Genomic DNA, 12,620 nt, shown 5'->3' with positions numbered 1-12,620 from the left:
GAACGCCTCTCCTGGCTGCCTTCCCTCAGGAGCGGGGCGGCCCGGGCCAGGCCGGCCCCCCGGCGGGCGCCGCGGCCGAGCAGGGGCCCAGCGAGGCCGGCGGGCTGCGGGAGGAGAACGCGCAGCTCAGGGACGCGGTGCGGCGGCTGCGCGCCGAGGCGGAACAGCACCAGCAGGAGGCGCTGCAGCTCCGCGACCAGCGCAGGTGGGTCTGCCCGCCACCGCCACCGCCACCCCCAGCGTCCTGCCTTCCTTGCACCTGAAATGGGTCACCCCCTCGGCATCCTCCCCTCCAAAAGACACTAGACATTTAATACACCAGCAGTCCACTGGTGTTACTCCAGTGCTCTAGAAATTCGAGATTTCACAACGGTAGAGGGTCTGCCCCAAAATAAAAGAGGGGGTCCTATTTCCCTGCAAATCAGGGAATTTATTAGACCTAGAATCAGGACACCAGAAGTGTGCTCATATCCAACCTTAGGGAGACAGTGTAGGAGAACAGTCCAGACAGTGGGGTATGTTTTCCACCAGCTATGTGACATTGGGTGAGTCCACTAACCTCTGCCAGACAGAGTCCTCTTCCGTAAGGTGGGGACAAGACCGCTGCCCCTGGGCAGGCCTGTCGTAGGATGCAGTGAACGGTACAAAAGGGGCATGCCCCCCACGCCCGGAAGCATGGAGGAAGCACTTGGTTAATTGTGCATGCTATAATAATATCTTATTATCTATCGAATTCAGTTGTTCCCACCCCCCCTTGTTGGTTGGAAAGTTTTTAACAAAAATTCAATTGCTTTAATAGATATAGGCCTTTTCAGGTTATCTGTTTCTTCTTGAGTGGACTTTAGCTGTTTGTATGTTTCAAACAATTTGTCCACCTCATCTAAGTTTTTGAAGGTCCCAGTCCCAGGCATAAAGTTGTTCATAATTTCCTCTTTTTGTCATTTTAATGTCCAGAGGTTTCATTTTTTCCTAATATTTGTCAACTATGTATGTTGAACCCTGCTGGGTCAGCCCCAAATTGCTTTGAGCCTTGGCTGTACTTTTTTCATTTAATTTTCACAACATTTCTTTACAAAGATGAGGAAAAAGGGATCAGGGAGGTTATACAACCTGCTTCACATCACTGTGCACCTCGGCCAATATCGTAACTCTGCATCTTATGCATAACCTCAGGCATAACCTAAGTTTCTTAACCTCTGCATGCCTCAGTTGCCCAGAGCGTGGGAGGACAACAGAACCTAGCACACATGCTGCTGGGAGAATTAGAAGACATAACATGTAAAATGTTTGGAACAATGCCTGGCACATAGCCGTTATGGTTCTCAAACTTGACCTGGAATTCGAATCGCCTGGAAGGCTTATTGACCTCCCATTACTGAGCTCTACCCCCAGCACTTCTAATTCAGTAGGACTGGGGTTAAGCCTGGGACCAGCATTACTCAGAATTAGGATTGGCATTTCTAGCAAAGCCCCAGGAAATACTGATATTGAGTCATCAGGATGATGACACTATGAGTACCACCACCCTTCTTATCTGGGAGTCCTTTACTTCACTCTGGCTGAATAAATCTCCAAGGGGAGGGAACTTTGCAGAAGTCCTGGAATTCTTCATGGCAGGGGATGAATCCTCCTTTTCCAGACAGAAGTTCTTAGCTAAGATTGACCAGGGTGTCCTGGAGACCTGAGGTAGCTCTGGGACGTGGATTCCCAGCCAGAGATGCCCCCATGGGAGCTTTGTTAAACATACACACTCTGGGCCCTGCCCCCGTTGCGGTGGGTCTGAGGAGGGGCCCAGGGGTCCAGACGTGGAAAGAGGCCCCAGGTGATGACGTGCCCAGTGGAGATAGAGAGGAGGTCCCCCGCTAGGAGAAAGGGGTCTTTCTGAGTCCTGCGCTCAGGGTTGGGGCAGCAGTTTCCCCACTAGGTTCGCGTGGCTGTGAAGGTACCGAGAGAAGCCCCAGCTGGGCTGAGGTCCTGGGGCCTCCCTCCCCAAGAGAGCAGACCTGAGCCTATCTGACAGGCAGCCCTGGCTGAAGCGGACACCTTAGATTCCGTTAGTGACTCACCGTGTGACACAGGCAAGTCCTTAGAATAAGGAGGTTGGATTAGAGTGGGGACTTCCAACCATTTGGGGTTACAGCTGCCTCCAAGTGAGGAAAGCAATGGTCCCTCTTCTGGAAAAAAGTTGCTTGTACTTTCTGAGGGGGACAAACCCCTGAGGCTTGTCTGTGGACCCCTCACTGCCCAACCTCCAGGGAAGGAAAAATGATAGCTAATGGTTGAATGTGTACTTTATCCCACAAACTGTTCTGGGCGTGTATTAGCACGATTCCTCCTTGCAATAACCCTGTAAGGTGGGTGTGACTGTCACCTCCATTTAACAGATGAGGACACAGCAGGGAGCAGCTCGCCCAAGGTCGCACAGCTAGGCAGTGATGGAGGGCTACCCCTCTCCCCTGCCTTTCCACGCTGCCCCTGATCTCCAAGGCGAAAGAAAGCCCCAGCCTTAGGAATGCTGAGAGGGTCCCAGCCTCCGGGGCTGCCCTGTGGGAAGACTGTCCTCATGCTCAGCTTTCTCCTTCGTGCAATGCTGGGGTGGGAGGGTGCTGAAAAGGGGTTGCACAGCAGGGTTGATCCTGAACCCCACAATTCGGAGACCCCAGCTCCATCCCACACGTGTCCTGACCTCAGACTCATAACCTTCCCCTACCCCGGGTCTCTCAAACCAGCCCGTCTAGCAACAAGAGCAAGAAACCGTGGAGCCCCAGGGGCTTGGTCCCCAGGGACTGGGCAAGCCTGGCTGTCCTTCCACCCACCACAGGTTGCTGGAGGAGAGTCAGCAAGCCCAGCGGGCCAGGGAAGTGGAGACGCTGCGCCAGGAACACCGGAAGGAGATGCAGGCCATGGTGGCAGATTTCAGCAGTGCCCAGGCCCAGCTCCAGGCCCGGCTGGCGGCCCTGGAAGCCGAGTGAGTGAGGCCTTGGGCCCCAGGATGGGAGGGGTCAGCAGATGTACCATTAATTAGGGTGACCAACTCATCTCAGTGTCCCTGGGCTATCCCAGTTTTAAAGCTGGAAGTCCTGAGTCCCAGGAAACCCTTCAGTCCCAGGCAAACTAGAATGGTTGGTGGCCTTTCGTTTATGAGCTATGTTCCCCTTTCATGCAGGATACTGGGAGTCTGTGAGAATGAGCACAGTCTCAACGGGCATGGTTTAGCCCTCACACTTGGAAGAAATCAGAAGGATCAGGGGTACTTTTTAAATGAGCATTTGCCCTGTTCTAACATGTGTCATCTCATTTAATCACAACAGTACTTCAAGGTGGAAACTGCTATTCCCACTGACAGATAAAGCTAGGGTCCCTCATGCCTGCCTGCATGCATTTATTCATTCAACAAATATGTGCTAAGGGCTGACTGTGTGCCCTGCACTGCTTAGGCTCTACAGTTATAGCAGGGAATAAAACAAAGACCATGCTCTCATAGTGCTCACAAATTCTGAACAGGAATTCAGATGAGATACAAGCAAATATTTAACTTCATACCAGGTGGTGAAAGTGCCAGAGAAAGACAGGGTCAGGGTATAGAGAGTGGCAAGGGTGGGCAAAGAAGGCCTTTCTGAGGAGGTGATCTATCTGGAGGAAGAGCATTCCAAACATGGAACAGCAAGTGCAAAGGCCCTGGGGCCTGCTTTATGTGGCCGGAAATAGCTAGAAGGCTCTCATGTGGCTGAATGGAGTCAGTGGAGGGTAAGTGGTAGGAAGAGAGGTGGGCTGGGGAGATCCTGCCCTGAAGGGAAGGAGTTTGGGTGTGTTGAGAGTGGCCTGGGAAGCCATGCAAGGCTGTGGGCAGGAGTGACATGCTTCATTTGCCTTTTCATAGGGTCACTTCTGGCTGCTGAGAGAAGAGATGGGGGAGGGAGATTGGCAGGAATACCATTTAAGAGGTGACTGCAGTAATCCAGGTTCAGACAGGTGAAGCCACTTGCCCAGGGTCAGGCAGCACTGAGTTTAAATGTCACCTGTCTGACTCTTAACCTGAGTTTCTTAAAAACTGTTCTCCACTGTCCCCAGTACAAAACAAACCATCCAAAATCGGCAGGAAAGGTTTTACCAGCTACCATTTAATAGGCACTTACTGTATACCAGGGGCCCGTTATCTCATCAAATCTTCACAACCACCCAGCTTCATGCCCATTTTAAAGAGAAGGGGACTGAGGCTCACAGGTGAAAAGCTATGCCCAAAGCAACACAGCTAGAAAAAATTTAAAAAGCAGAACCAAGATTACAGCCCTAAAACTTTGACCTCTCATCAACTACAGTCAGGGGGTCGTGTGCAGCCCTAACCCTGCATCTCCCCCACCACCCATAGCAACCCATCTCTGGCTTCACGCTGCAAGGGCCGTGCTGCTCTGCCGCGCTCCGTGTCCGCCAGCAGGGAGCGCCAGAGCCACATCGGCTCGAGCGGAACCTGCTGGCCCCGGGCAGGGTAGGGAGCATCTTCCCGCCCAGGGCTCTTGTCCCAGGAGCATCCCTGGCTCTTGTAGCCCGCTGCGTGCAGCATCCGCGGGCCTTCGGTTCCTTGGCCCTTCAGGCGCGGGGGAACTGACAGGGGTCAGGTTGGGATCTGGGGTCCCGGGTTCTGCAGCCAACCACCGCGTGGCCCCGGCCAAGCCTCTGCTGCTGTCTGCGCCTCCGCAGGCCAGTCTAAGCACACAATAATAGCCTGTTTTGTCCACTTGATCGCCCTCCTTGTGGAGTAGTTGCTGTAAGAGGGACTAACTGCATGCCTGCTTGGAACAGACTGAAAGATTCCGGAGAGAAGCCAGGGAAGGGAGCGGCCAGGCCCGAGGACCTTCAGCTCATAGGCCGTCTGCAGACCCTCTTGAAGGAGAGAGAGGAGATCATCAAGCAGCTCACGGTGAGGCTGTCTTCTCGCCCACACACCTGGCGGGCTGCAGAGTTCCTCCGGGAGGGGCATTCACTTTGCACCTGGCATCTCTCTAGGTGCCTACAAGTTTTGCCTTATAAAGAATCCTTTGGCTGGGCAAGGTGGCTCACGCCTGTAATCCTAGCACTCTAGGAGGCCGAGGCGGGCGGGCAGATTGCTCGAGGTCAGGAGTTCGAAAGCAGCCTGAGCAAGAGCAAGACCCCCGTCTCTACTATAAATAGAAAAAAAAAATTAATTGGCCAACTAATATATAAAGAAAAAATTAGCCGGGCATGGTGGCGTGTGCCTGTAGTCCCAGCTACTCAGGAGGCTGAGGCAGGAGGATTGCTTGAGCCCAGGAGTTTGAGGTTGCTGTGAACTAGGCTGATGCCATGGCACTCACTCTAGCCTGGCCAACAAAGCGAGACTCTGTATCAAAAAAAAAAAAAAAAAAGAATCCTTTATTTTCTCTTGTTATTAAAAAATAAAACCCTCATAGTCACTAAAAAAATTAATACAGGAAAATAGAAGAAAAACCCCATTCTAATCCCAAGTCCACCAGCATCTGCCTGATGGTGGTATTGCCTCAGCTCAGTTTTTCTTTTAACTTAGAGAATTTGAGAAAAACTGTTATAGAATGGCTTGCTTATGTTTGAATATTAGAATCAATCAAATTTATTATTAATCTTCCTTTTGTAAAACATGACTACCTGTTTTTTAACCTTAATGACTACCTATTTCCCTTGAAGCGAAAATGATCTCCAACTCCCTTTGATTCTGTACCCAATAGCCACCAAAGCCTGACGGTCACTTCTTTGGACTGTCCCTCTCCCATCTGCTCCCACCCACCCACTTCACTTCCTGTCTCCTCATGCTTTCACCACTGCCTGAAGATTAGATGTTAATAAGGAATCAATGCTCGTTTGCTAAGTGTAACAGAGGTATTATGGTTATGTTTTCTTTTTGTTTTTTTAAAAAGGAATCTTTATCACTTAGAAATATATATTGATGTTTTTACAGACAAAATTATGTGATGACTGGAATTTTACTTTAAAAATAACACAGCAGAAGAGGAAAAGGTGGAAGAAATGACACACACAAACAAGACTGGCCATATAGTTATAATTGCTAAAGTGGGACATGGATTTTATTACCCTCTCTCGCTTTTTTGTATGTTAGAAAATGTCTGTGATCAAATTTAAAACAAGAAGGGTAGGGAGGAAGATGAAATCCTTTGAGCACCTGGGAGTTTTCTTTGCCTGAATTATAAAGTTTCTGCAGTAGATTATCTTCAGGTGCTAAGAATCTTTGGGATTTCGATTTCCAACTTCCTAAGGCATAAGCTTGTCCTTTCCTTGACAAGAGGGGCTGGGGAGGTAAAAGCCCCAGGAGTACCAAGGTGCTTCCTGAGAGCTTCAGTGGCTAGCAGTTGATTCAATATGACTTTCCTTCCCTCCCTCCCCTGGACTTGTCTTCTCTCCGTATTCTGCTCTCACAGCCACCTTCCTTTAAGTCAAACCCAGCGCTGTGTGGTTGGGCTCATTTATACTCGGTTGTATTGGTTTTCCAGGAAGAGAGAAGATTTCACTACGCAGCATTCCCCGGCGCAGTGTCCCATCGGAATCGGTCTTTTTCATTCCATCCTCACCCAGGGTATTTGACCCCTTCCATGAAGGTAAATTGAGTCTACTGGCTTTAAGGAATTGCACGATTCTGCTGGTTTCATTTTTTTCCTAAAGGTAACTGCAGCTGGCATATAGTCAGGATAATATTCATTGAACAAAATGATCTACAGTAAATAGTCCAAAGTATTAACAAACAGTGTTTATATCTGGTTGGGCAGATTATGTGTGGCTTTTATTTTTTATGAGCTTTTGTAGTTTTCAAATTTTCCATAATAAATATGTATCAATAATAGCTCTATCTCAGTGATGGGACGGAGAGAGGAGAAAACAGGAATCTTCTACTTAATTTTATTTCTGTACATATTTTTGGAATTTGTCACAATGTACATATTCATGGCCAAGTCTCTTCTCTGTTATCATAAAAGCTCTAAAAAAAAAATAGTATTTTTTAAAAGCTCATAGGACAATAAACCTAACTTCACCTGAACTGATGTGATCTCAATTTTAGTTTTTATGTATCCCTCTTATTGTGACAAAATATTAAGTTTCACTTCAGAAGTATTAATGCATTTGAGGATAGGGTGATAGGGTGTTATGTGGCCTTCTGATCTAAAAGAAAAAAAGAAAAGAAAATTTTGAATTACAAACATGTCTGTCTCTAGAAGTTCTAGATAAGAGTTTGTGGACCTATGTGTTTTTTAAAATACAAAATGAAGATTAGAGGGGAAAATGGTCTTAAAAATAACATGTAAGTATATATCCTCTCCTATATAATTTTAGTTGGGTGAGCCTCATTTACTTTGGCAATAATGCCTTTTTGTGCATAGCACTAACAGACCTTTCGCTTAATACAAACAGAAAAAGAAGATGGAGGAAGTGCCCAGCCGAGTGGTCAGCGTGCCGAACCTCGCCTCCTATGCAAAGAACTTTCTGAGTGGCGATCTGAGCTCCAGGATCAACGCTCCTCCAATAACCAAGTCACCCAGCTTGGACCCAAGCCCCAGCTGTGGGCGGCCTTACAAACCCACACAGTCTGTAGATGCAAAAACTGCCACAAGGTGGGGTGGGGAAGTGGAGAGACAGATGCTGTTATTCCATTTACCTATAGATAGGAAGGAAATTAGGATACTTTCTGGAACCCACTAAATATGCAGCATTAGGGCAGATATAAAAAGTAGCAAAACAAGCCTTGCCTTGCAGAAATGACAATCCAGCCAAAAGGGAGGAAGATTGTGTAAGAGAAGGGAATTGTCATTCTTTGGAAGAGGTACTGTTCTTGGTACCAAATTCTTTTTTCATGGATGATCAGACAAGGGACATTGAACCACCTAGCTGAAAACTTCCGTGTTCATCTGGCTTTGAGGTCTGAATTCAAATCCTGATCCTCCTTGAGTATGTCACTTGATCGCTCTGAGTCTTGTATCCCTATCTCTAAAATGAAGATAATATAGCACCTACCTCATCAGGCTGATGTGAGACTAAAGGAATTAATCCACAGGATGTGCTTAGCCCAGGGCTTGGCACAGAAGAGCTTGATATATTTTCACTATTATTACTAAGGTTATTGCTCAAGTTTTATTATATAATATCATCTTAGAATTCTATAGACTTAATCTGTAGGTTTGGTTGATCATGCATAATTATCTCAGATACAACCACTAAGTCTTTTTTTCTTTCTTTCTTTTTTTTCTTCTTTTTTTGAGATAGGGTCTCACTCTGTCGACCCAGCTATAGTATAGTAGTGTCATCATAGCTCACTGCAACCTCGAACTTCAAACTCCTGGGCTCAAGCAATCCTCCTGCCTCAGCCTTCCAAGTAGCTGGGACTATAGGCCAATGCCACCATGCCCAGCTAATTTTTTTCTGTTTTTAGTAGAGACGGGGTCTCCCTCTTGCTCAGGCTGGTCTCAAACTCCTGACCTCAAGCCATTCTCCTGCCTCAGCTTCCCAGAGTGCTAGGATTACAGGCATGAGCCACCATACTGACCCAACCACTAAGTTTTAAGTGAAACACTGGATACCAGTGGTGAACTTGGTTTTCAAAACAGGAGTTAGACGCTCCCTCCCCAGCTCCATCCTTAACCATTTGTTTCCTGCTACTAATGTTGGCTGGTCACATTCTAATATCTTCTGAACAGTAAAGAAGCAGTTGTCTTTCCCCGAAAAGATGCTGGGGTCTTAAGTTGTTTATTGAATGCTTTTCAAAACCATATAAGAAACCTTTTTTGTTTGTTTTTAGGACACCAGAAGGTGAAACCCAACCCAAAGAAGCCCAGCAGAAACAGGGCTCTCCACACCAGGAATGGTTTACCAAGTACTTTTCTTTCTAAGCTGATGTTTGGGATGCTTCACGAAGAGGATACTTGAAAAACATTTCTTTTAAATCATCTGATTGAAGTAATGAACTAAAGCCAACCAACCAAATAACTTGCTTGTAACATGATTTATATATGATAGCTAGAACAAATTTTGGCATTAACATTGCATACTGTTTGTGACAACAGTTCATTTAAAAAAAACTTGACATTAAACAAACCAGTGTTATAAAAGCACCCACAGGAAAATGTTATTAATGTTATTAATGACCTACATATTGTATTTCTAGTGTCCACATCATCATACTCCACTTTGTGGAATATCAGACTTTGTGATTTCTGTGGTCTGCTTTGAAGGTGGTTTTTTTTGTCCTTAGGATGCTGGTTACCTCCACTTGAAGAGCTGTTTCTATGTAAAATGATATAATTCCAAACACACATCTAACCTCAATAGGTAGAGGAATAAAAAAAAAAGTTCAAAATAAACAAGAAAGCCAATTAAAAAGCAAACAAACCAAACCGACCAGGCATGCGTGGTAGCATGCTTGGGTTGAATTACTCTGACTTCCTTGGTCTAGGACAAACAGCAGACTGTAGAGAGGATAACACCTACCTCTAAAGGGCCTTTGCAAGGATAAAGCAAGATAAAATGGGTAAAGACACCACTTGTGAATCGGAATTAAGCACAAGGTTTTTCTGTGAATAGCCAATCCTTGCCATACGTCTCAGTTTCAATGATTGTAGTGTTAGCTTTGTCATTTGTGAAGGTTTCTAGACTGTTTTGCTCTTTGAAGTCAAAGCTCTCCTGAACCTCTGGTCTTTGGGTTTGGCCATTTGCCTCATGGTACGTTGCTTCCTCATTGCATGGACTCCCCGTGGATGAAAGGAACTGGAATGGCCTCTCATGGTGCTGACCTGGCTCAGTCCACACTGAACTGTCTTACCCTCTGCCAGAGCAATGCGATTTGACAAGACTCAATGCAACTTTTAGGGCCAAAATATCTTCTCAATCCTTTGGTGCTGGCCCAACAGGTGGCCCACAAACAGGTTAATTCTATGCACTGTCAAACCTTTGCTCTTTGAATAAAACTTTAAACAACTGGGCAATAAAAATGGTTGTGACTTGTATTGCTTTTCCATAGAGAGGTAAATTAGATGAAGACAGAGCTTGGAAATAGGAAACTCACATTAACCTCAAACAGATCATCTGTGAATAAAAAGTAGCTGATCACACACTTTTAACTATCATTTTGGTAGAAATGCAATTAAAATTCAGACTTACAAATTAAAGGTAAATTTATCTAATCAAAACAAGACCCCAATAACTTTTAAATGCAAATACTTGTCACCACACATGTAACTTGCCATATTTTTCAGTACCAAGATTTTTTGTTTTTGTCTTTTCTTTTCTGCTTAGGTTGGGTGTCTTAGTCATTCAGCCTGCTATAACAAAATGTCATATTTATACTGGGTAATTTACAAACAACAGAAATGTATTGCTCACGGTTCTGAAGGCTGTGAAGTCCAAGATCAAGTCGCCGGCAGATTCAGTATCTGGTGAGGGCCCCACAGATGGGCACCTGCTACATGTCCTCACACAGTGGAAAGGCAAGGGGGCTTGTCTGAGCCTCTTTTGTAAAGGCTCTAATCCCATTGGTGAGGGTGGAGCCCTCGTGACTTAATCCCTTCCCAACAGCCCCACCTCTTAATGCTAACACTCTGGAGATTAGGTTCCAACATATGAATTGGAGAGGGTGGTGCACCAACATTCAGACCACAGCAGTGAGCATTGGAAGACTGTTTTTTAATTTGTGCTTTTAAAAAAGACTACATACAGGCTGGGCGCGGTGGCTCACGCCTATAATCCTAGCACTCTGGGAGGCCGAAGTGGGTGGATCGCTCAAGGTCAGGAGTTCGAAACCAGCCTGAGCAAGAGTGAGATCTCCATCTCTACTAAATATAGAAATAAATTAATTGGCCAAGTAAAAATATATACAAAAAATTAGCCGGGCATGGTGGCATATGCCTGTAGTCCCAGCTACTCGGGAGGCTGAGGCGGGAGGATGGCTTGAACTCAGGAGTTTGAGGTTGCTGTGAGCTAGGCTGATGCCATGGCACTCTAGCCTGGGCAGCAGAGTGAGATACTGTCTCAAAAAAAAAAAAAAAAAAAATTGGGAGCGATGGCAATCAGGCTATAAAAAATTTTTTTTAAATAAAAACAAACAAAAGACTACATACAGGTAGCTCTACTTTTGTGCAACTCCTGATGACTGGCAAAGCAAGCTACTGTCCTTCGAACTGTGCAGGAAGAGAACTGTATTAATCGAGACCATCTACTTCAACTTCTTTCTTGTTGCAGGTGAGTGAAAGATCTTGTTAAATTTCTAGATTCTACCCTGCAATAATCGCATATTTGTTAACTATATCTTGGCATGTTTCTATAATTTTTTCTTTAGGCCTGTGGTCCCCCCAACCCCTGGCTGCAGGCTGGTGGTGGTCTGGGCCTGCTGGGAGCTGGGCTGCACATTGGGAGGTGAGGGGCAGGCGAGTGAGGCTTCACCTGTATTTGCAGCCACTCCCAATCGCTCACATCACCACATGGGCTCACCTCCCGTCAGATCAGCAGCAGCGGCTGCACATCTTCTCCCTACCCCTACCCCAGGTCTGTGGAAGGATTGTCTTCCATGAAGCCCATCCTGAGGTCAAAAAAGCTGGGGATCACTGCTTTAGGCCATATTCCTTGAGTATTGAAGGCATCTAAAGATACATATTTATTATTTTTTTTTTTTGAGACAGGGTCTCACTTTGTTGCCCAGGCTAGAGTGAGTGCTGTGGCATCAGCCTAGCTCACAGCAACCTCAAACTCCTGGGTTCAAGCAATCCTACTGCCTCAGCCTCCCAAGTAGCTGGGACTACAGGCATGTGCCACCATGCCCAGCTAATTTTTTCTATATGTATTAGTTGGCCAATTAATTTTTTTCTATTTATAGTAGACATGGGGTCTCGCTCTTGCTCAGGCTGGTTTCGAACTCCTGACTTTGAGCGATCCTCCCATCTCGGCCTCCCAGAGCGCTAGGATTACAGGCGTGAGCCACCGTGCCCAGCCTAAGATACACATTTAAGCTTTTTGTTTGATATTATCAAATTACCATCCAGCAAGTTTCTAGCAATTTACTCCCTTACAAACAGTAAATGAAATTCTCTCTGTACCCTAGACAATATCGACAAAGAAACACAATTTGATAGATAAGACATTCTTCCTGTTTTAGTTTGTATAATCCGATTCCATCACTCTTTCAAAAAGAGCAGAGTGGTCTAGAGATGGTGGTGGTGGCTTAGAGGTAACTGCAGATGAAGAGGAATCTGTTTCAGAATTCAGTTAGGTGGGAGAAACAAGATAATTTGATGATAAATCCCTTCAGGCTATCTTATGACAGAGGGCATAAGAATTAACATTCCTGGAGCACAACTGAAAAGAAGGAATATCATCTGTTCTACATGAATGCAAACTCTTTCTTAGCTGGGGTAGAAAGTAATGGATTTACCAAATCAATGGCTGCACATCAGGAACCTGAGCCCTTAACTGCTCTGGCACTGACACAACATCCAACACAGCGATTGTGACTGGACGCTACTTGGTTGATAATCATTCTCCAAGATCCATGTGGATTCTGCAAAGATGAGGCCAGTAAACTGAATGGAGCTGTGATGGGGACTGCCTTCCTGGCATCTTTTAGATTTCTAAGGGTAGCA

General features: G+C 46.0%; 1 protein-coding gene across 1 annotated transcript in view; it reads left to right on the top strand.

Annotated features, from left to right (window-relative positions):
• The window catches only part of FAM184B (family with sequence similarity 184 member B), a 113,111-nt gene extending 102,455 nt beyond the window's left edge, over positions 1–10,656 (top strand). The window contains exons 13-18 of the mRNA XM_012737526.2: positions 30–205; positions 2,822–2,968; positions 4,801–4,918; positions 6,498–6,602; positions 7,411–7,610; positions 8,792–10,656. Coding sequence (XP_012592980.1) covers positions 30–205; positions 2,822–2,968; positions 4,801–4,918; positions 6,498–6,602; positions 7,411–7,610; positions 8,792–8,882 — 837 coding nt within the window. The 3' untranslated portion in view covers positions 8,883–10,656. The remainder of the gene's footprint in view (positions 1–29; positions 206–2,821; positions 2,969–4,800; positions 4,919–6,497; positions 6,603–7,410; positions 7,611–8,791) is intronic.
• The last annotated feature ends 1,964 nt before the right edge of the window (positions 10,657–12,620 follow it).

This window comes from Microcebus murinus, chromosome 3 (assembly GCF_040939455.1).
Source record: "Microcebus murinus isolate Inina chromosome 3, M.murinus_Inina_mat1.0, whole genome shotgun sequence".
Classification (NCBI taxonomy): domain Eukaryota; kingdom Metazoa; phylum Chordata; class Mammalia; order Primates; family Cheirogaleidae; genus Microcebus; species Microcebus murinus.
This window is presented reverse-complemented; position numbering and strand designations above follow the sequence as displayed.